Source organism: Lissotriton helveticus, chromosome 6, assembly GCF_964261635.1.
Source record: "Lissotriton helveticus chromosome 6, aLisHel1.1, whole genome shotgun sequence".
NCBI classification, from domain to species: domain Eukaryota; kingdom Metazoa; phylum Chordata; class Amphibia; order Caudata; family Salamandridae; genus Lissotriton; species Lissotriton helveticus.
The window spans coordinates 576,821,357-576,845,468 of record NC_136067.1 but is presented as its reverse complement, the minus strand read 5'-3'; the positions used below and the strand labels follow the sequence as shown (position 1 = coordinate 576,845,468).

Below are 24,112 nucleotides of genomic sequence, written 5' to 3'. Positions count from 1 at the left end.
CCTCCTTTCTGACGCGCTGAGAGAGAGACGCTGCCTTTTCTCCTGCTGAGAAATCCAGCTCCGGCGCTTCCAGCCGCCCTTGCAGGCAGCTGGGATATCAAGCCCTGAGATAGAGATACCAGCCCTCCAGCCTTCTAAATCCCAGGTACTGAACTGAATAACTCCTTGCAGAGAATTCTTGAAGCAGACCCTTGGCAAAGCAAACTTAACTTAAACTGCTATTTATCTACTCCCGCCCACGTATTAGGCTTAGGTCAGGTACATTGGGGTAGGCGTAGTTAGAAGCACCAGTTGAGTACGATTAGTCAATGTATATATGTATGTATCTATTTTATCCATTTGAAGTATCATATGGCTAAGAAACCATATCAATGCTTTTACAGTATTATTTTATAATTCTGTTATTACTGTATGCACTTTACTTAACTATAAGTATTGCAATAATAGCGATTCATTTCTCTTGTATGAGAAAAGAGACTGATCAATAAATAACATCTTTTTATTGAACACGCCCGTCTCTTCCTTTTCTCTACAATCTGGTGAAACTAAGAATGCACTGAACTGACTGAGTAAAATAAGTTGTCTTTTGTTTTCACACGACTCTAGAGATACACTCTTGATTAGGGGAGAGCAAAGTTGTCATGTTCTATGGTTGTCAGAAACTAAATCCCTTCTTGTCTATCCAGGGAGGTTAAACTCCTCCTTGTCTATTCGAGAAAGTTTCTAGTGAACTCTGAGCTAGCTGGCAAACACTAAACTCTAAGTCTAATATCATCAGTAGAAGACCTAGTTAACCTCTGTCCTACGTCTATACTATTGAAGATATTATTCCAATGCGCAGAGCCTATTGGGATAATAGGAACTACACTACACTTGAAGTATCCAAACACTGTGTCTCTAAATGGTAAACCAGCAGAAGATGTTGCAGATTGGGAGTTTGATATTGGAATGTTGCTTACATACAAAGTGGATCAACCCAGACAATTTTTCAAAAGCTTTGGATGCCCCATGAGGAGCGCCTCTAGGGAAGAGGAGCTGCAGAAGGCCTTGTGTGTCTGGTGGGAGGCCAGAGAAGCTGGGGAGACAGGAGATGCAGTGGTGGATGTGGATTTGCTAGAAATGGGCTTTGTGTCCCAAAATTGTGCATGAGGGAAGAGCTGCTTAAGTGGCTGGCAGCAGTGTGTCTTACAGAAATTTCTCTCCAGAGGAAATGGAGGAGAGGCAAAGGGTGAGAAATCACGAATTGGAAATGGCGAAGCTCCAGAAGGAGGTTAACTGGAAATGAATCAAGGCAAGGAATCTACCATTGCCTTGGAAGAAAGGAAGTTTCCTTTAGCACACAAATTGAGCATGAGAGATCTGGACATCAAGGCCAAACAGGCAGAGTCCAGTGCAAATGGTGGCAGCATACAGCCAGTGCAAGATCTAGTGCAGAATTTCCACAAGGGGAAGAATATTTATGCTTTGTTTGCATCTTATGAGGCAACACTGCATATGAATGAAGTCCCTGAGAAACATTGGGGGGGCGGGCCTGTGGAAAAACATTTAGGTCAGTGGGAAGAACACCCTGACACCTTTGGGGAAGGCAAGAACTCTCAACTATCCCAGCATGAAGGAGGCTTGATGCCTCTGGTAAGGGCTCACACATGAGCAGTACAGAGAAAAGTTTAGATCTTTTAAAAAAGCTTGAATCCAATATGTGAGTTGAATGTGTTCATCTTTATTGTAGAGCACTGGATGGCTGGATAAAGGGCAGCACTGTAAATGATTAGCAGGGGTTGTACAAACTGATTGGTTGGGAACACTTGAGTAGTCTTTGTGTTCCAGAGCTGCGCCAGCATCTGATAGATAGTAAGCTGACTGACCCCATGAAGCTTGCTCAGGAGGCGGACCGCTGGACAAGTACCAGGGCCCTCAAGCGATATGTGGGAAACCCAGGCAAGGGTGGGCAGGTTCCCCAGCAGAAGAGTGGGGGTGGGGGGACAAGGGTAACGAAAAGGAGTTCTTTAAAGGACCCCAAAATAGTTCCCATGGTAAAGATTCTCATCCCCCCACTGATAAGAAGCCATGGTCCTTAGGGGTAGGCTAGACTAAAGGAGTCCCTGCAAGTGTTCTGCATGTGGTCAGGAGGGTCACATACAAGGGGATCCCAAATACCTGAAGCCACCACCGGCACACACCGGTGCACCGTCACCGGGGTTAGTTAGTGTAGTGCTGGGGGAGGAGTTGGTTCTTTGTGAGGGTGAGGAGCCAGCTGTGATGACCCTTATCTCATTAGGAAATGGAGAGATGGTCCCGGAAACCTGTCTGCCGGTACCTGCCGTGGGTGACCATCAATAGGAGAAGGGTGAAACTCGGAGAGACACAGGAGCCAGTGTGACATCTGTGAGGTGTCACAGGTCCCCTTTGAGTAGGGTTGGGGGGTCTTAGGTCCTTTGAAGGTCATTGTGAGTCCATCCATGCCTGTTGACTGACTGCTTAGCAATGACCTGGAGAGTTCCCCCTTGGAAGGAGGTGGAATGCCGGGCTCATTTGCAGATGCTGGGTCTGCCTGAGTTGGCGTGTGTGGTCACTCAGTCAATGGCAGCCATTAAGGGTAATCGAGATGGCCTGAGCCTAAAACAGTGGCCCAGGTGCCTGCCAGAAAGATAAGGGGTAGGGGGCCCGGGAAACCTTCCCCAAAAGTTTCCATGGTCCAGGAGGAGGCAGAACATGAGGTGAATGCCCTGGAACCTACAGGGGAGCAAGTGGCCGAACTGGAAGACCTGCCTGAGCTGACTCATTGTCAAGAGGAATGGGGTCCCACTAAGGAGGAATTTTTCAAGGCACAGGTGGAGTCCCCTACCCTTGTTGGTGTGTGATAGCAGGCTGCAGACCAGGCAGCAGGTGATCAGACTGGATCACATTGGATTTATTGGTAGAATGGTCTCCTATATAGTGAGCTTAAGGTTGTTGAGCCAGGGTCAGCCCATGTGCTGGTGTTACCCGAGCGCTTCAAGACCTTCCTACTTGGACTAGCTCATGATGTTCCTTTGGCAGGACATTTGGGGAGCAACAAGACCTTGAACAGGCTTACCACCCACTTCTTTTGTCCCAAATGTGAAGGCACACTGACACTCATTGTAGGTCTTCTCAGACTTGCCAGGCAATTGGTAAGAGTGGGGGAAGTGTATGACTCCCCTCCAGACTTTGCCGAGCACACCTTTCGAGCGGGTGGGCATTAATATCGGGGGGCCACTGGCACCCAAGACAGCCTTAAGCAACAAATATATCTTTGTCTTGGTGTACCATGCCACCCGGTACCCGGAGGCTGTCCCTCTCAGAACAATCACGGCCCCTGTGGTAAGCCGTGCATTGTTGGGGATCTTTTACTGTGTGGGGTTCCTCAGAGAGGTGTTATCTGACTCAGATACAAACTTCACATCTAGGTATAGGACGTCTTTATGGAGTGTAATATACAAATTCACTACTCCTTACCATTTCCAAGGAAATTAGTTGGTTGAGAGATTCAACCGAACCCTGAAAGACATGATAGTCTTTCCGAACCCATGAGACGTACCTGGGACATCTTACCATGCTTGTTTGCCTACAGGGAGGTACTGCAGAATCCCTTAGGTTTCAGTCACTTTGAATTGCTGTACGGGCACCCTGTGAGAGGGCCTCTCAGTCTGGTGAAGGAGGGCTGGGAGAAGACTCTTGGTAAGACTCATCAGGATGTAGTCAGCCTCATGCTGGCCTTCAGGAACCAGACTCAGCTCTTTAGGAAGCTTGCTCAGGCAAACCTGGAAGCCAGCCAGGAGGAGATGAAACATTGGTATGACCAGAATGCCACTCTTGTGGAGTTTCAGGCTGGCCAAAATGTGTGGGTGATGGCAGCAGTGGAACCTTGTGCGCTCCAAGACAAGTGGACTAGGCCATATTAGGTGGTGGAGCGCAAGAGTGAAGTAACCTACTTGGTGAACTTGCAGACTTATAGGAAACCTTTGAGGGTCCTCCACGTGAACCGCCTCAAACCTCACTTTGAGTGGTCTGAAGTGGCTATGCTCCTGGCTACAGGTGATGGAATGGAAGAGGAGAGTTAACCTCTTCATGACCTCCTGTTTGCCAAGGAACATGATGGGTCAGTGGATGGTGTAAACCTCTCTCCCACCCTGACCACAGAACAGCAGAGGGACTGTCACCAGTTGCTGGGACAGTTCGCCTCTGTGTTCCCCCTGACTCCAGGAATTACCAATTGGTGTGTCCATGATGATGACACTGGAGACGGTTTACCTGTAAAACACAAGATTTACTGGTTGGCTGACAAGGTCAGAGCTAGCATCAAGGGAGAAGTGTTGTAAGTTGTTGGTTTCTGATAGATACATCTGCCGTGTGGATTCCTCATCTTGTGAATATCCCCTTGCGTCAGCAACATTCGGAAATTCTTTTTGTAGCTTCGCGCCGACGTGGACTTGGACGTCATAGAGGCACGGCATCGCACGCGACTCCGCTGACGTCACCGACGCCTACAATAGGTGTTTGTTTGGTGTTTTTGTTTGTTTTTGTTTACAAAAAGCACTTCTCCCTAGCATCAAGGGAGAAGTGTTGTAAGTTGTTGGTGTTAGGGGTGATCGAGCCCTCCATCAGCCCCTTGGCTAGCCCAGTGGTCTTTGTTCCAAAAGCTGCTGCAACCGTTGCAAATCCTGAACTGCGGTTCTGTGTTGACTACCGTGGGCTCAATGTCAGCACAAGGACTGACGCACACCACATCCCCAGAGCTGATGAGCTCATTGATCGGTTGAGAGCTACCCAGTACATCAGCACGTTTGATCTTATGTTTGGGTACTGTCAGATTGCCTTAACTGATGGTGCAAAAGAGAGGTCTGTGTCCTTAACCCCTTCCATGCTCATGACGAGCTCAGCTCGTCATGAGGTATACCTCTAGGGTGCTCATGACGAGCTGAGCTAGTCATGACCACACCCATTTACAATGAGTCCCAGCACAGGGGAAAAATCTGCCAAGCAGCCAAGGTGTTAATGCCAGAGGGGCACTACCAGGTCCGTGTCACGCCCTTTAGTTTAAAGAACGCCCGCCACATTCCAGAAACTGGTCAATTGGGGACTGTCCGGGCTGGAGGAATTCAGCCCCGCTTACCTGGATGACATTGCTGTTTTCAGCTCAACCTGGGAGGAGCACTTTCAACACCTCTGTGAAGTGTTGAAGGCTCTGAAGAAGACAGGCCTCACTATCAGGGCCTGTAAGATGCCTCGCCGAGTTCCGCCAGACAGCTGCCAGTCTCTCGGAATCTGACGCCAGGCGACATGAAGCCTCACGAGTCCCGCCGAGCGACGCAAAGCCTCGCAAAGCGACACATCACCCAGGTCTGTAGCCTCGCAAAGCAACACATCACCCCCAGTGTATCGCCTCGCAAAGCGAGGCATCACCCCGGTGTTTCACACATCGTACCTGTGCGGCAAGTTTTTCCACGCATCACCCTCAGAGCAGAATCGTCTTTGATTTCTACGTCTCACTTCCCCCTACAGTCCGGATTCAACGCATCACTACTCCTGTGTGCTGCAGAACTGTTGCCTCATGTCTCCAAGGACTCAGGAACTGACGCATTGCTGTTTTTTCCAATGCTTTCCCTCTCTGCTGCTGTTTGGCCTTGTGAACTTTGACGCACCTACAAGTAATTTGGTGTAAAATCACGCATCCATAGTTTTCTATGGACTCAGTTGCTTGAAAGCTTTTAAAGTCTGATTTTGAATTGTGTACGTTGGATTTCTGTCTTTTTGGTCATCTTTGGATTAGATAAAGATACTTTACATTTTTTAACTGGTGTTACTGTGTGTTTGGAGTACAAATACTTTACACATTGCCTTTGGGATACGCCTGTCTGCTTGTGCCATGCTACCAAGGGGATGTGCAGGGGTAATCTAAAATATGTATCCCCCCATACCTTCACTAGAAGCAAGGGTCCCTACTTGGACAAAGGTACATACCTCTACCAACTTGAAACCCCCATTTCTAACACCCAGCTTTCATCATAATGTCTCCTGTCATTGGATATTCATTAGTCATTTTGGACACTGGAGGGCGCTATTGAGCTACAGAGAGAGCAGCTGGAGCAGTTGGAGCAGAGAGCGAGAGTGAGGAGCGAGCGAGGAGCAAGAGCAACGAGGCTGAAGCAAAGCTTAAGGGCAGGAATAGGCAAGGGAGCCTTTGCCCCCCGAAAAAGCCGAAAGCCGAACCGAGCTGTATCTGTGGAGACCCCGAGCCAAATCGAGCCAAACTGACCTGGGGGACCCGGTGTCTGGCACTCGGTGTCGGTGCTTGTCAGTGATTGTGGCGTCCTGCAGAGCAGTGAGCGTGAGCGCCGTGCGGTGAACGCGGCAGGTGAGTTGTTGTGGTCTCAGTCACCCCCTGCCGTTCTGCTTACTTGTCTGCTCAGCCAGCTTGCTCAGCTCTGCATTCCATCCCGTGTTTTGCCTGCTCAGCTCTGCACTCCATCCCGTTTTGCCGGGAGCCGAGCCGAGAGCCTGCTGGTCCTGTTGAGCCGCCGCCCGCTGCCGCTGAAGCCCATCTCATCAGCCATCTCCCCGATCAGGGGGCACAGATTGTGGCGCAACTGGGAAGACAAGCGGTTGGGCACGGAAGCGGCAAAGCGGCAACCGGCAAAGCGGTATTGCGGCCAGAGTTGCAAAGAGGCTGGCCCATGACCCCGCCTCTGACTTTTTGCCTCACAGCAGAGCAAGCCGTGCAGCACAGCACAGCACCTGCGGAGTACAACAGCGGGGAGCGGGGCCTGAGAGGGGCTGAGAGCTAACAGCCTGCATCGTCTTCATCGTTTTCATCGCCAACCAGTGAGCTCAATCACTGTAGAGCTCACTGTAAAGCCTATCGCAAAATCCATTGCTGACACCTGGATCTTGTCTCCGTCATTATTCCGCTTAACCGCTTGTTAACCGGCTAACCCCCTGACGGCTGCTGTCACTGCTCCCACCCATTTGCCTGCCTTGCCTGCCCGCTTCCAACTGCTGCGGCACTACACGCTGGCGGCAGAGCGTTTTCCCGGCGCTTGTGAGCTGGGAAGGGCGGGGAGAGGAAGAGGAGAGGGCAGACAGGCTGGGGAGCTGGGTATCTGGCAGGGGACGGAGACCATTAAAGTACCAACGCACTAATGCACTAATGCACAAGACGAAACTTTGAGCTATAATAGCTATCTGTAACCCCTTGTGGAGACACCCAAGCCCGGAAGGCAAGTTGAGGCATCTTTCCTCTCTACGGGTGCCTATTGTTGTGTCAAGGGGAACAGCTACAAGGACCACTCATCAGCCCCACCCCAGTCACACCTTCTGCGTGACTGTGCTATTACCTTATTGCCAGTCACACGGGGACCACAGGGATCACAGCCGGGAAACAGCGCCAATAGTTCGCATCAAGGTCATTAAGGTCGTAGTCCATTCAATTTTGCTTGCCATCCTCTGGCCAATCCAAACCTTGCAAACTCAGGGCCTGAGGGAGTCAAAATGAGGTCCGGACGGGTCCGAGGAGGCCCAACGAGCAAAGGAGGAAAAAAACACAAACAAAAAGCAAAGCTGCTTGAGGAAACTAAAGAGGTTTCGCCAGCTAAACTCAAGCTTACGACACAGAGCTCTCTAATCGACACATCATTGGACAAATCCGCTTCAAACAACTCACACAATATGGCCAAAACAGAAAGGGGCATTAAAACAAAAACCTGCCAAACCTCGTTTCAACCTAAAATCTATACAAAGTTCTGCTCCCTAAAAAATGCGGGGGATACCCTATTCTCAAAGATCAAAGAAGTACCGGGTTTACAATCACCCCTCGAACCATTTCAACTCTCACAGCCTCAACAGTTCAGCGGCATACAGCACTTAAAGGCTAATGATAACAGCAATGCAAACCCCAGCTCTATATCTAAAATCTCACCTCAAACAACATCAACTCCCCAGAGCAAAAATTGCTGGTCAGGGGAAACTATAGCATCGGCAGGATCCACAGCCTGAAGGAAACTGATTGTTGACACCAATCTAATCCAAGTACATTGGCCAAACAATGCAAAAGACATGCTATCAGGAACACTAGACGTTAGCAACAACAAAACCTGCGACTACGCCGAGATCAACAGCATGATTAAAGAAAGAAGCCCTGAGGCCATAGGTTGTCCCAGAGAAACCAATACCAAGGAGGGTGCAGAAAAATGGATCTATCCCTGGCAACCCTTGGCACTTCCCACATAGAACAAGAGAAAGGAGAAAAGTGGACGGCGAAGATTGAAAATAAAACAGTCAGGCAAGCGAGCCTAGTTCCAGAGGTGATAGAAATATCCTCTTATCTGGGGAATGAGGAATGGGAAGACCTCATCGCTGCATATTCCCAGGACCACAGTAGAAGTAGGACGGCCTCAGTCATTTGGACCACGATAACTGATGGCCGCCAGGAACATCCAGAGGAAGCAGGCACACTAGAGGGGGAACAAAACTGCAAAGGTCCACCAGAAAGTCAAGAAGAAACCCTAAAACCTACTAGGCAGGAGAGCGCATGGCTCCTAAACACAGTACAACTCCTGGTGGAAGCTCTTCACTACCAATCGGAGAAAATGGATGTTCAATTAACGCTATTAGATACACTAGCCATGTTTGTGGTTGCCATAGATGGGAAGCTGGGCACACTAAACACGCTTCTCCAAAGCAAACTTGATCATCTTCAAGACGTAAACAATATCACCAAAAGTGGTTGCGGATGTGGCCCAATTGTTGATAAATTATCTACCCTTCCGACATTACTAACGGACCTGTGCACACAGCTCAAAAAACCAGCTCAGCAAAGCCGTATGCCGGGCGTGTACACACAAGGAAATCTAAAAACAAACAACACAAATACCACTCCCTCCAAACAAATTGAGGTTATTGAAATAGGAACATCCAGCGTAGAACTAGAAACCGCAAGAAACACTGAACTGCTGGGCACAGGCACACAAGGTCATCCTAAAAAAAATAATAACGACCCATCAAAAAGGATCGAGGCCAATTAAATTGGACCAACGGCCCCTTTACTCACGGACACTGTGGAAGAAGACAATACAGATCTAAAAATGAACGCCAAACAGAGGCGAGCAAAAAAACGCAAAGGAAGGAAATATAAACTTTGCTCAAAACGCAAAGGATTTACACAACTCTTTGGGCAAGCTATTGCGGCAGAGCAAACTACCCCCCAATCTGGGGGAGAGACAAGAACACCCAAAACCCCAGGGGAAGAAATAACATCAAATCAAACTTCCAGCAAAAGGGGACATTCAAGTGTGTGCCTGGGAAACTAGCCACCACCAAATACGAAGAACAAAAGGACTCTGCTCTTCAGAGCAAACTCAAATCGTTCTTTCAACAGCCATCTGGGAATAACACAATGCCTACAAATCTTGATCTGTCAAAGGCACCAAAAAACAACACGAAGACCAGTCCCAATCCCACGCAAAATATAAAACAAGGAATACCTTTGGGTGCCAGGGACATAAGGGATGGGAACAAGTCGGGGCTCTCTAACGAAAGTCAGGTCATAGGACTGACGGAAAACTAACTATTCGCCATCACCCAAGCAACCGTGCCAATACATGCACGGACAGATCATACAGTACCAGATCTGGCACCCGTAAAACTGGCAGACAGTAGGCACCTCCCCCTGTGGAATGGGGAGAACCATAAAAAATCAGAATGTCATGCCCACGATCATCGCGCTCAAGAACAAGCTCTGGGCGTGTCAGCCATTATCGATGCACGTCAAGCGAAAGCAAGATCAATACAAAGTGCGGATCTGAAATCAACAACTAACATCAACGAAGGAAGATGGGCTACAAATGATCAAGGGAAAACTATGGATGCTATATGGTATATCCCAGACTTCATCTCCAAAGGAAGACACGACATACTCAACAGAGGAAATATTCTTCGACTACTATCCCACATCCCTTCCCTGGCAGACGTGGTAAGCTCAGATCTGGTTTCGGTCGAATTCATAGATGAAGAAGGTACAGGTAGGGAAGCAACAAAGGCGATTTGGTCGTCCGGGGTAACATCGCAGAAAATCCTATCTGAAGCAGAGGTATTTAAAACCTGGGGCATTACGATAAAACCTTACATAAAGCCAGGATACCCGGATATACTAATTCCAGGAGTTAAGCGGGAGCTGAGGGAAAACGCAAGCAGCCGAAGAACAATAGTTACTTACCTGTAATCTGTGGTTCTCCAGTATTGGTGTCTTTCATAGATTCACATGCCTGAATCATTCCCCGTCGTCGGAGTAGGAGTCCCACGGTATATAAAAAAGCAGTAATAAGCCATTTGTACATAGCAAATAACAGTTACAATAAACCAGGAAGTGAAGTAGCCTCAGCTACCAATGAAAAAACTTCCACATTAGTGACCATCCAAGTCATTATGTTAGACCAAACTGCAGCCAATCAGGCCACAGCTCCCACCTAGGTATTCTCCCCAGAGACCCAGGCTGTCAGATTTTTGTAGCACTGGAGTGTACCAGAGTATATACAGCTATATCATAACAGTCTGGGTGAGACTCTGAGGGGAGGTGGGTGGGTGCATGTGAATCTATGAAAGACACCAATACTGGAGAACCACAGATTACAGGTAAGTAACTATTGTTCTTCTCCAGTATTTGGGGTGTCTTTCATAGATTCACATGCCTGAATCCGAGTAGTTAGCAGTAATACAATATCTCGCTCTTATACGCCAAAACATAGTTATCATGCATAAACAGAAAGCAATGCAACATCATAAGAAAGCGTAAAGAGTGGAAAGGAGGTGGGAGAGAACACCAGAGGCTCACCTTACTGAAACAGATTTCGCAGGACTGCTCTCCCCACCGAGGCATCGGTGTCGCTTGAAGAATCCAGACAGTAATGCCTCGTGAATGTGTGCCTGCTGGACCATGTTGCTGCTCTGCAAATATGCGGGAGAGGCACACCAGCAAATAACGCAGTTGAAGAGGAGACTGCTCTTGTAGAATGGGCTCTAGGTAAGGTCTGTAAGGGTTTACCTGCTTGTTGATGGCATAACCCTATCGTGGATGAGACCCACCTGGCGATAGTCTGTTTTGAAACAGCACACCCTTGTCTTGGTCTGCCATATGCCACAAATAGCTGATCCGTCTTCCTTATGGCAGCTGTTCTTGAAAGATAAAATTTAAGGCATCTCTTAATGTCTAATGTGTGTAAAGTCCGCTCAGCTGGTGACTGCGGATTGGGAAAAAATGTCTTAAGTATCACAGGCTCATTGAGATGAAAATCCGATGGTACTTTGGGCATGTACTTCGGGTTGGTGCGTAGTATCACAGAGTCAGGTGTGAATTGCAAGAATGGTGGCTTAATGGTGAATGCTTGCATGTCACTCACTCGTCTGGCCGATGTTAGTGCCAGCAGCAATGCAACCTTCCAAGTGATGAACTTGAGATCGACCTTATGAATAGGCTCAAAGGGATGGCGAAGAAGCTGTGCTAGGACTATATTTAAATGCCAAGATGGAGGTGGCCGGCGTACAGGTGGAAACATCCGAAATAAGCCTTTAAAGAATTGTTGTATTATCCTTGAGGAGTATAGAGAAGTCTTACCGTCTTGACGGTATCGTGATATGGCGGCCAAGAACACTTTAAGTGTTGAGTGCGCCAAACCTGATTTAGCGAGCTGCAAAAAGAAGGGTAATATCGCTTCTGGCTTCGCAGTCATTGGATGCAAATTCATAGTTTGGCACCAAACACAGAAACGTTTCCACTTTAGCTTGTAAGTTTTGTTTGTGGAAGGCGCCCTAGCATTGGCCAGGACTTCCTGACAGTCTTGTGGAATGTTCAAGTGCGCAAACTCGTGGTGTTGAGGAGCCAAGCCGATAATTTCAGAGATTGAGGGTCTGGATGAAACACCTTGCCTTCTTGGATTGTTAGAAGGTGTGGAATTCTGGGCAGTTGAATTGGCTCGCATTCTGATAGAAGGAGAAGCTGCGTGAACCAATATTGTCGTGGCCACCGTGGAGCAATCAGGATAATTCGACACGGTTGCTTCCTCATTTTCTTGATGACTTTGGGTATGAGCGGAATTGGCGGGAAGGCGTAGGCAAAGATCCGTTCCCAATTGAGTGAGAGAGCGTCCCCGCAAGAGTCCCTGTGGGGAATCCAGCTCGCAAAGTGAGTACATTTCTTGTTCTGATAAGTTGCAAACAGGTCCAGATCGGGGAGACCCCATCTCTGGAAGATCCGATCCAGCGCCGGCTGATGCAGTTCCCATTCGTGAGTGCTGTTCTTGGATCTGCTCAGCGAATCTGCCAATACATTGGCAACTCCCGGAACATGCACCGCTGACAAGTTGATGTCGTGATCCAGAGCCCAAGTCCAGATCTCTTGAGCCTGTTGAGACAACCGGGCTGATCTTGTGCCCCCCTGCTTGTTCAGGTAATGCATGCTCGTTGTGTTGTCTGTTCGAATCAACACTGTGGAGCCTTGTAGGATTGCCAGAAAGGATTTTAGGGCGAGGAAAATGGCTCGTAACTCCAGCAGATTGATGTGCCATTTCTTCTGTTGAGCGTCCCATTTGCCGCTGATCGTCATCCCTTGAAGGTGAGCGCCCCAACCTTCTAGGGAGGCATCCGTGGTCAAGATGAACCTTGGGACTTCTGCGAGGAAGGCACAGCCGATTTGTAGGTTGCGTGCCTGACTCCACCACAGGATTGTGTCCTTCATTCGAGGCGTCAGTGTAATGAGATCCTCGAAGGACCCCGATACCTGCACCCATTGGTGACTGAGTTCCTCTTGTAATGGTCTCATCCTCAGACGACAGTTTGGAGTGAGAGGGATGCACGAAGAGATCATCCCTAGGAAAGATTTGAATCTCCGAACAGAAACGTACTCTTTTCTGAGGAGTGTGGTTGCCATCGTTCTGATCTTTTGCTGCCTTTCGTTCGAAATGAAGACCTGGGCGAGCTTGGAATCCAGTGTTGCTCCTAAGAAGGACTTTCTTTGAGATGGAATTAGATCTGACTTCTCGAAGTTCACTGAAAACCCCAGGCTTTGAAAGAGGCAAAGGCATTTTTGGACATGGTCGTTTGCTGTGGCGTAGGAATTGGCCTTGATAAGGCAATCGTCCAGATAAGGGTATATTTGAATTCCCTGCAATCGTAGGTGCGCCGCTACGGGTGCTAGCATTTTCGTGAATACTCTCGGGGCTGAACGTAGTCCAAAGGGAAGCACCTTGAATTGGAAATCCCTGCCAGCCACTCTGAACCTTAGGAACTTCCTGTGTCTGGGGAAGATAGGGACGTGGAAGTAGGCATCCTGAAGGTCGAGTGTTGCCAAGTGGTCCCCTTCTGCCAAAAACTGTAGGATCTCCTGGAGTGTTAACATTCTGAACGTCAATTTTTTGATGAATTTGTTCAGGGCACGCAAATCGAGGATTGGGCGCCATTCCCCTGATTTTTTGCGTATCAAGAAAAAACGAGAGTAGAAACCTGTCCCTCTCTGGTGTCGAGGTACTCTCTCGATTGCCCCTTTTCGAATCATGGAATTGATTTGGATGAAGAGTTCCTTGAGATGTGCTGGGGGCGGCCCTTTTGGAGGAGAATTTGGAGGGGTTTTTACAAATTCTAAAATGTGTCCCTTGGATACCACATCCAGCACCCATTTGTCTGTAGTAATCTTGGACCATTTTGAGTAATGCTGGGATATTCTTCCTCCAATTTGTTTTTGGCGGGGACACTTTGGCGGCAGGAAGTGAACTTCACTTCTTGTTGGTGTTATCTCTTCCACGATATGTTGGTTTTCCTCGGGGCTGTGTGTAAGAGTTACGTCTTTGGCCATAAGGCTGTTGTTTATATGGCTGGTACCTCTGTGTGTTTTGAGAAGTGGTGTAGTTACGCTGTTGGTAATATCCTCCCCTATTGGAGAAATTTCCCCTTCCTCTTGCGCCACGAAAGGAAGATTTACGAAACTGCAGAGTGCCCAAAGATCGTGCAGTTTCAGTATCCTTTTTGATGGCCTGCAAAGCTTCATCCACGTGCGAGCCGAATAGGAACTCGCCATCATAAGGCATATTTAAGACCTTGGACTGTACTTCATGTCTAAAAGATGTAGATTTCAACCATCCCTCTCTCCGAAGGACTGCGGCTCCTGCCAATTGTCTGAAGCCTGTAGCTGCTACATCCACTGCGGCGTCAATGATCTCTGACGATGCACACTCCCCTTCTTGTAGAATTTTGATCGCCTCAGACCGGTCCGGTTCAGGCAGTTTCTTAATATAAGGCGAAATGTCAGACCACATTTGCCTATCGTATCGGCCAAGAATCGCCATAGAATTAGCAACCCTGACTGTGGTTGCTGCAATCGTGGAGACTTTTTTGCCAATGGTATCGAGTCGTCTTCCGTCTCTATCTGTGGGCGTGGAGATTTGAGATGATGGGTTTTTCGCCCTTTTTTGAGCTGCTTGTGCAATGACTGAGTCTGTCTTGGCCTGTCCAATCAGGCAAGCCGGTGAAGAAGCAGGCGCTCTGTATTTTTTATCCACTCGTGGCAAAACTGGAGGTAAAGAGTTTGGAGTGGCCATGATCTTTAGACCTTCTTTCCAAATAAACTCTATGATCGGTATCGACCAGCTCTGTCTTTGGGAGAGATTCTTGAAATCATACAGGAAACAATCATCCTGTTTTGTCTCCATGGTAATGAGAAATCGTTTGGTAGCGTTATCCATAATTCTATGGAAATTTGCAATATCCACCGGTGGTGATTCAGCCTTCGGCTGTTCATCTGGAGCAGGGGAGTCAGCCTGATAATCTTCATACTCCGACGAATCCGAGTCATCCAATTCTCCTTCTTCCTGAGCCTCCTCTTCAGAGTGGTCGTCCACCGGTTGAGTAGATGGTACCGGCATGGATGGGGCATGTACCGATTCTTCCCTGTTAGGAGGGACTGAATGCGGAGTACCTCTAGGCGGGGGGGAAGTGATGTGTGATTCGCCCGATTCCGAGGGCGGAAATCGTTGATAATAATCATCCAACATGGACATCAAATTTCTAAATAATTCCATGGGCATTTGTGTCCCTGACGGGGTGCAGGATCCAACCCTGTGTGTTGCGTCACCTGCTCCTCTTCCTCTTGTTCCTTAACGTGTATGAGCAAGTCAGATGGACTTGTAGCCGCCGGAAACAAGTCTCCACCAGAGTCCTCGTCGGAATCCAAAAGCCTGTCTGGCATCGTGAGTGGTGACATACATGCAGACTCTGATGGGCGCTGTAAAATCGCCGCAGTGGTGGCTGGAGAAGGCAACGATATGGTGCTGCTCTTTGCAGACCATACTTGAAGATCTGTGCAAGTTGACAGTTTTGGCGTCATTGGATTCCCTTGGGCCATCGAGAAGTCCTGTGGCATTGACTTTGCTGCGAGGGACGAACTCGCCGTCGTCGACGACTGTGGCTGGAGAGGTCTCGTCGACGATCCATTTTTCGATGTCGACGACGTCGTCGTCGTCGTCGACGGAACAACTTTCGTCGTCGACGGAACAATTTTCTTCGTCGACGGGGCCGTCGGCGGGACCGTCGACGGGGCCGTCGACGGCGTTATCTTCTTCGTCGACGAGGCCGTCGTCGACGACGACTTCGTCGACGGGGCCGTCGACGGTGTCTTCTTCGTCGACGGTTGGATCGTCGACGGAGTCTTCCTCGTCGACGATGAGTCCGTCGACGGGTGCTTCGGCGACGGTGAAGCCGTCGACGGCAAGGCTTTCTTCGTCGACGGTAGTGTCGTCGTCGACGGGATGGGATTTTTCGACGCTGAGGAGGGCTTCGTCGACGGAGGCTCGTCGACGGTAGGTGAAATTTTCTTCGTCGACGAGATGGGACGAATTTGAACATGCACATAAGTAGGTGAGGACACCGAGGACACCACTAAAGAGGGTTTTGGTGAGGAGTAGGTCACAGTAGAAGTGACTGTAGTGGCAGTCTGACAGGAAACCGGCAGAGAAGGTGCTGCCTTGGTTGTAGGCCTCTGAGGTGACAATAAAGGGACAGTCTTTTTAATGACAGGCTGTTTGACAGATTGTTGACAGGCTTTCTTCACCTTAGAAGTTGAAGGTTCCTCAGCAGTGTGCTGGGCCTGTTTCGCCACCTTAGCCTTAGGGGTAGTTATTGTACCCTCAGCTATTCTCTTCCTAGATCCCATAGAAGACATAGAGGCCAAACTTCCTACCTCAGAGAGTGGCAAGTCCTTGTCCTTATTCCGTTGTATCCATAGCAGGAGGCGACCCTCTCTGTCCCTGAGGGTTTTAGTTGGAAAAGTGCGACAAATCTTGCATTCCTTAGCCTGATGGTCTGGATACAAGCAGTAAATGCAGAGAGAATGAGGGTCTTCCTTGAAGAGCCTTGCCTTGCCACAAGAGTCACAAGCCCTGAAAAGGGACTTAGATGTGGACATGTTGGAAAGAAGAAACTTTCAAAATTTCAAAGTAGAAGAAGAAAAAACTGAGCAGAGCTCAGAGAGACTCCCTATCACACGACGTGCGGTAAAAAATCTGACAGCCTGGGTCTCTGGGGAGAATACCTAGGTGGGAGCTGTGGCCTGATTGGCTGCAGTTTGGTCTAACATAATGACTTGGATGGTCACTAATGTGGAAGTTTTTTCATTGGTAGCTGAGGCTACTTCACTTCCTGGTTTATTGTAACTGTTATTTGCTTTGTACAAATGGCTTATTACTGCTTTTTTATATACCGTGGGACTCCTACTCCGACGACGGGGAATGATTCAGGCATGTGAATCTATGAAAGACACCCCAAATACTGGAGAACCTCGGTTCTCAGAGGTGCGGTAGGGCCTTGTGGAACAGGCAAAGATGTACATACCGAAAACACTCGTTGGACAGGAGCCGACAGGGTAGCGCCGACTGTGCTGCCAGATCAAAGATGGATCACGAGAACCATAAAAAACAATAATTGACAAACAGGTCAAAACCGACTGGAATATAAGCATGACCAATTGTGTATTTGCTCATGGAACATCAATGGCCTAGCCACTAAAATCTTAGACCTAAAATTTATAGACTATATAAGATCATTCGACATAGTGGCCTTACAGGAAACATGGCTCGCCGAACCTTCACACATCCAGGGGTACCTACGCTTCTTTTCAAGCGCCGAAAGGACAGCTAATTATGGGCACCTGAAGGGCGGGCTAGCAACATATGTAGCAACCACAAGTTTTGTAAAGGCAGAAGAATTCGGGCCCTCTTCGGCAGCAGTCCTGGCAGTTAAGCTGCTGCTAGCAGCGGGGGGTTTAGGTAAAGCCGACACTGACTGCATCCTGATCAATGCCTATATCCACCCTAAAAGGAAAAAAAAAGCAGTAAGGGAATTATACAACTTCTTGGAGGAATGCATCACGGGAATATTAACAACAAACCTGGTTCTTACAGGGGATTTTAATCTCAACCTCATGGGCACTTCACAAGAAGAGGCAACTACAGCTCAAAACGTAACATGGGATATACCGCTCCAACGGAAGCTACAAACACCTAAACAAACAAAATTAGGATCCCAAACACTTGAAGAACTAGAACATTTCAATTTTAGAGCCCTAAACGGCAGGCTCGCAGGTGATAGTCCGCCAGCTCCAACCTTTCATACAACAAGAGCAAGTAGTATAATCGACTATACCTTTATCTCATTACCCCTCTTTCACTACATAACCTTGTTTCGAATAGGCAAAAAAACAGACAGTGATCACTGCCCTCAAGAAATTGGTCTGAACATTGCGAGACCCATACTAGAGCGATCAAATGCACCAAAAGAGTCGATCTACACAGTCAATTTCAAAAAAATTAAATACTCGGCAGCGATGGGCGAAACCTTAACAGAAAGGGCAAAACAGCATTTTGCGGACTAAACTGGACCAAACGAGATCATGAAATGGGAACAATTTACTAAAACCTTGTCCAACTATGCTTCGAAGCCCAATTTACACGCAAAGTCCAGCAAAACGGACAACCTGTCTCGAGAGTACAGAGAAAAAATTACGGAAAAAAAACATCAATCTATCGTCTAATGAGAGAAATACAGCAGGAACCGAAGGAAAAGGCAAAATAAAACCATCTAAGAATACTGAAAACATCACAAAAAAAATTTAAATGGGGAGCAAACAAAACAATGGAGGACAACTTATGGGCAAAACTAAATTCAGACATCAAACAGAACGATGGTGCAAGGTTCTGGAAAACTATCAATTCCCTTACGCGAACAGTAAACACCGGTGTTTCATCTAACAGCACAGAGGAAACATGGGCATCCTTCCTTGGCAATCATTTCAACGAAGATTTGCCCAATAAACAGGACCTATTAAAGATTAAAACGATAACAGACAACAAAGCCGACAACGCGACAACAATGGAACCGCACAAAAATATCGAAGCCAGCCATGAACTAACCAATCCTCCAAAACTGCAACATAACATCAAACGCCAAATCAAAAAAGGCAGAAGGGAAGGAGCCCCGGGACCAAATGGGATCCCGCCAGTCCTTTACAAACAAGACGCGGATTGCTGGGCAGCAGCACTTGAACCCCTTTTTCTGGAGATCAGGAACTTTAACATCTTGCCAGGCTCCTGGAAGGGTTCCATCATTTCCCCTATATACAAAGCAGGCGACAGGGCTCATCCACAAAACTACAGACTAGTGGCCCTAATTGACAATGAGGCGAAGTACTTCGCAGGCATATTGCTGGAGGAGCTAAAGACATGGGCCATAAAGAAATCTTTAATACCGGTCAATCGGACAGGTTTTGTCAAATCAGTGGGGACCATGACCAATATCCTAACTATGGGCATGCTGATAGATAAGGCAGAAACAAAAAAATGCCCCAACACTTCTGCTACATAGAATATAAAGCTGCTTTTGACCACATTAACCGGAACATCCTATGGTCAAAATTAAATGGATGGGGGATCTCAAAACCACTGTTGGACTTGCTGATAAATCTGCACACGGAAACTTGGGTACAGATAAAGGTGGGGGACGGCTCACTGCTGTCGAGGCGTATACAAACCAACAAAGGTCTCAAGCAGGGCTGCGTCCTGGCCCCCACGCTATTCAACCTGTACCTAGGTGACCTCGTACCAATCTTGAACAACTGTAACTCCCATGCACCCAAATTAGGAGGGCTGCACCTACCATGCCTCTTATACGCGGACGATGTAGTCCTAATAAGTCACACCAAGGTAGGTCTGCAAAACCTTGTGAATACGACACAGAGCTACTCCAAGTCAAATGACCTAACAATAAACCTTGATAAAACCCAGACGATGACTATCACCAAAAGCAAAAAGAAACCTCTTTCATGGTTCTGGAACAACTCCCGTATTAAAGATACGTCGACATACAAATACCTAGGCGTAAAGATTGATGACGGTGGACGATTCAGTGTGCAAAGATCAAGCATAAGAGGAAAAGGACTGGCACTGGCAATTTCCTTAAAAGCACTCAACAATAAACTATCTGGCCCTTCCCTAAAACCTCTGACACAAGTTAGTCGCGCCAAATTGCTGCCAACTATCACCTACGGGAGCGAGGTGCAGCGAGGCAGAGACGCAACAACACTTGATAGTACGATTACAGCTGCACATAGAATCATCTTCAGTCTCCCCAAGCGAACCTTTCCGTCGCAGATTAGGCTGGATTTTGGCATCCAATGTCAGGTCCTGGCAAGACAAGGGGCCTATATTTGCGCATGGGATAAGTGAGGAAATCTGCACAAGGAACACTGAACAACTATCTGTGGAGGGAGCTAGAGCAGTATCCAACCTCACCAGCAGCCAAGTACTTGGCAAACAGTCTTGCAAACACTGGGTTGAAACAGCTCTGGACTACCCCCACAAATCATACAACGCTTAAAAAAGTAGTAAAGAAGTCTATCAAACAACTGTCATGGGTTCAAGACAAAGCTGACTTCTCAAAAAGAACGCACGCCTGGCTGACTCTAAGCTCGTATACAGCAATAGCTCTTCAGAACTATCTCGGCTGGGTTACGCCAAAACTACCCAAATGTGCTTCCTAAGGTACCGGTTAGGTCTGTTACCATGCATTCAGCATTTTCCATATTGGTTAAAAGAGAAAGCAGGCACACTATGCAGGCTATGCGGCGCTACACAAGAGGATATGCTACACTTGCTATGTTCGTGCGAGAAAATGCTAGACGAGCGGAAACTCCTGCTGAAGTGCCATTTTACCCGATACGGGATACGCACACGAAGGAATGCAGCTCTCACCTGTTTTTCATCTCAGGACCCGCAGCTGAGCTGCAGCCTGGTAAAATTCTTAAAGGCAGTGGAAAAAAAAATGCCCAGAACTGACTTTTAACTGCTTTTAAAATAAAAACTATCGCCGCTTCCAAAGTATCCCTTACGTGAAAAATGGAAGGACAATACACCTTATTACCAGTATGAACAGAACAGCAATGTTTATGCTATGTTTTAAAAAAAAATACATGTAATTTTATATCTCTGTTTTATATTCCGCTTTTTGTATCGCATTGGTTTTAATTAACTGTGCTAAAAAATATTTACTTATTATTTCTGTCATTGGATATTGTACATATATACCAGGGAGTGAGAGCTTAAATTGCGGTTGTCTATTCTCAAGAGAAGTTCCCATCTCTCCCTTATCAGAGGAATGCCTGCCCAAGAAACACCTACCTCCCCCACCATTCAGTAGACTGCACGGCTCCTCACAGCTCTTTCCCTAACATAAAGAATGCATCTGTCACCTTTTTCCCCACCTTTTTTCAGCATTGTGCAGCTTGGGTGTACTCTGTTTTCCACTCGCAACCTGCATCTAAATATTTGGAATCATCACAGTGTTAGGGTTTAAGCTTGTGGGCCCCATAGACATCCTTAGCAGCTCACAGCTAATTTCCTCAATACCACTGTATTAGTCAACTCTGCCTCTTTGCTTCTCACTTGCTACACTACACCAGTTCCCTGTGCAAACCAGATTGTTCTGATGTTTCTCTTTAAGACCGCACCAAATGATTTGCCTGTCAAGGAGCCCATTCAGCATGCAATCATTTTTCTTTCACATGCGCATAAAAGCACATCATGTTCTTTGTTTTCTTCAGGTTATTTAGAGTTGATTGCAGTGAGGCAAAGTGAGATAGGAGTCTAAATAGCCACCTTGGTTAACTACAGCCATTTGGAAAAAGGTCTGTTGTTTTGCCTTTTAATGTTGGAACAGTGCACTCTCAGTTTGTTATCACCAGGAAGCTAACATTCTGCTGAATTTCCTAGCTTTTTTCCTCTTTAAATTATCCCAACAACAGCCCTCTTCTTTCATATAAGAAAGGAAAAGTTATGTTGTTAAGTAGTTATTTGTTGCTATATATTGACTCAAACAGTATGTTCTCCACCTTGTATTGCAGATGGTTTAGCAGCGCTGTCATTTTCCATTAGTTCATTGACCTTAATAGGAATGTTGGCAGCTATCACATACACGGTGAGTTTTATTTTCATCTTAAACTGTATATCTTATACATTGCTTTTGTTCTGTTTGAGGGATTGAGGGATGTTGAACTCTGATCATATTTGTAAGGCAGTTTGCTTTTTGATCAAATAGGTCCGAAAAAGAAATGGAATATTTTCTTGATTGCATGATTGTAATAAGTAGGCATGCAGCAATTTTGGTTTTAATGAGTTATACATTTGTAAAAGAGTTGCACCGTCAGTAAAACTATGGTGTACTAAAATTCTTAGCTGTGTACCAGGAGAACTTGCATTTTTATAATGTATTTGGCGGTGGCCTTCTACTGTATCAGCTTAGTAGTCATGATTAATGCATGAACATTCTTTTGACTTTGTCACATGGGAGGACTGCATCAAATTCCTTTTCTGGGAGAGGTTGGGGGGGACGTGGCTTGGAGCGTCAAGATGGCGGTCGCACTCTGAGTGTTCCTGACCCCTTTGTCATCAGCTCAGCCATCCCTATGCATCACTGCAATTAAATGCAATCTGAAACTTGACATTACCCTCCTAAGCTAGTAGCAGAAGTCCTGTTGAGCTGTGGCACCACAGGAAGATCTAAGGGGCTGCCCATTGAGATTCAGACTCGCGGCCTACCTAAGATGGTGGTGAGGCCTCCCGAGTGAAACCCAGAGATCTGCCCTATTGTGGAGTGTTTAAACAGCTGCAGGGCTGCGAATGCTGCTTGTCCAGGGGCAAATCCCTGCGATGTTATTCCTGGCAAAGACGCCCTGCCTGGAGGCGGGAATAGAGCTGCTGCCGCTGCCAGGAGGGACTGGGCCCATCGTGACCTCCCTGTGACGTGACGCTGGGTGCTGCTTGGAGCCGAGGTAGGCCCTGAATACACCTGCTTTGCAAGACACCGATTGCCTGGGGCAAGCCTTTCCCGCGGCCTACCTGTCGGCACTTAGGGCCCTGGGACATGGATTGCTGAGGGGCCTGTGCTGGATCCTCTGAGCTGTGCACGCTGCATCAGCATCGGAGGGCCGGGTGAGGATCAGCAGCGTCCGCCTGGCCCTGCAAGTGTCCCGAAGCAAAGCTGACGCACCAGACCGAGACATTCCTGTCACTCTGGAGGAGATCAATGTTGCTATATCGCGCTCTGCCCAAGGGCAAAACCCCGGGTCCCGACGGTCTCCCTCAGGAGCATTACGCCACCTATCGAGAAATACTTGTCCCGCTTTTGTTGGACTTCTATGCTTAAGCGACTGAAAATGGCTTGTTTGTATCTGAAACAGACACCACCACTATTGTGGTAATCCCTAAAACGCTTCCTCCTTCGCCACACTGCGCCGAATATTGCCCAATCTCCCTCATAAACATGGAGGTCAAAAGTTTCGCTTCGATTCTCGCCCATTGGCTGAAACCGTATCTTTCCAAATTGGTTCACCCCGACCTGTGTGGATTCATGCCTTCCTGTGGAACTAGGCACTGTCGTAGGTGTCTCCACGTAGCTCTAGAGCACCGCCACTCGCTAACCCCTTATTAAGCGATCCTTCTTCTTGACTTTGAGAAAGCATTTGATTCTGTACACTAGGGCTATTTGTACGATGTCCTAACTGAGATGGGTATGGACCAGCACTTCCGGAATTTGGTCAAGATATTATACTCTCAATAACAAGCACAAATCTTAGTTAACGGGGCACTCAGTGAGCTATTTTCCATCACAAGGGGGACGAGACAGGGCTGCTCCCTCTCACCGCTATTATTCACCCTAGTAATGGAGCCCTTGGCATGCCTGGTGCGATTTGACGATCGTATTCAAGGCTGGAGATGGCCAAATGCATTGAAGGACAAAATCGCATTATATGCTGATAATGTCTTTGTTTTCTTAGCTGAACCGGCCCAATCTGACCCTCGTTGTTTACGGACCTTACATCTCTTCGGACAAGTCTCCAGGCTGAAGCTAAATTTCAGCAAGTCCGTCCCGGTCCCCCTTCACTTCTCAAAAGACTGCTTTGATTGGCAATCCAAGATCCCAATCAGAGGACAGACTTTCAGATACCTAGGAATCTGGGTGGCCCTGCTCCCTGACCTCGCCTGGTCACATAACGTCACCCTACTGGTGAAGAAAGCTCGTGCTGATCTCCATAAATGACGAATGCTCCCGCTTAACCCCCTGGGAAGGGTCGCCCTCTTTAAAATGATAATACTACCCCAATTCCTCTACATGATCCAAAACAGCTCTTTTAAATTCCTGCGAACCTGGTTTAAGGAGCTTGACAGCATGGCTATTAAATTCCTCTTGGGCCGACGGAGACCTCGCTTAGCTCTATCCCAGTGCCGGATCCTGTCCTTTGATGGTGGCATAGGCATGACTAATCTCTACCTATACTATTTGGCGACCCTCTTGCTCACGATGCATGACAGGCTCAATGGTGGCTGGTCAGACCCGGCTATCAGATTGGAACTTGGAGATCTGGACTTACCCAGGGTCCAGGCGATGATGTGCGATGCCACTATCCCTAGGACGATGCCAACGGTGACTCGGGCGTTTTTCCTCACCCGGCATGCCTCCTTGCGCCACACATAATGGATGAACAAACTGACTCAGTACATTCTACTTT

General features: G+C 47.6%; 1 protein-coding gene across 1 annotated transcript in view; it reads left to right on the top strand.

Annotated features, from left to right (window-relative positions):
- The window catches only part of LMBRD1 (LMBR1 domain containing 1), an 890,221-nt gene that overhangs the window by 296,484 nt on the left and 569,625 nt on the right, over positions 1 to 24,112 (top strand). The window contains exon 7 of the mRNA XM_078648011.1: positions 21,449 to 21,522. Within this exon, the coding sequence (XP_078504137.1) occupies positions 21,449 to 21,522 (74 nt within the window). The remainder of the gene's footprint in view (positions 1 to 21,448; positions 21,523 to 24,112) is intronic.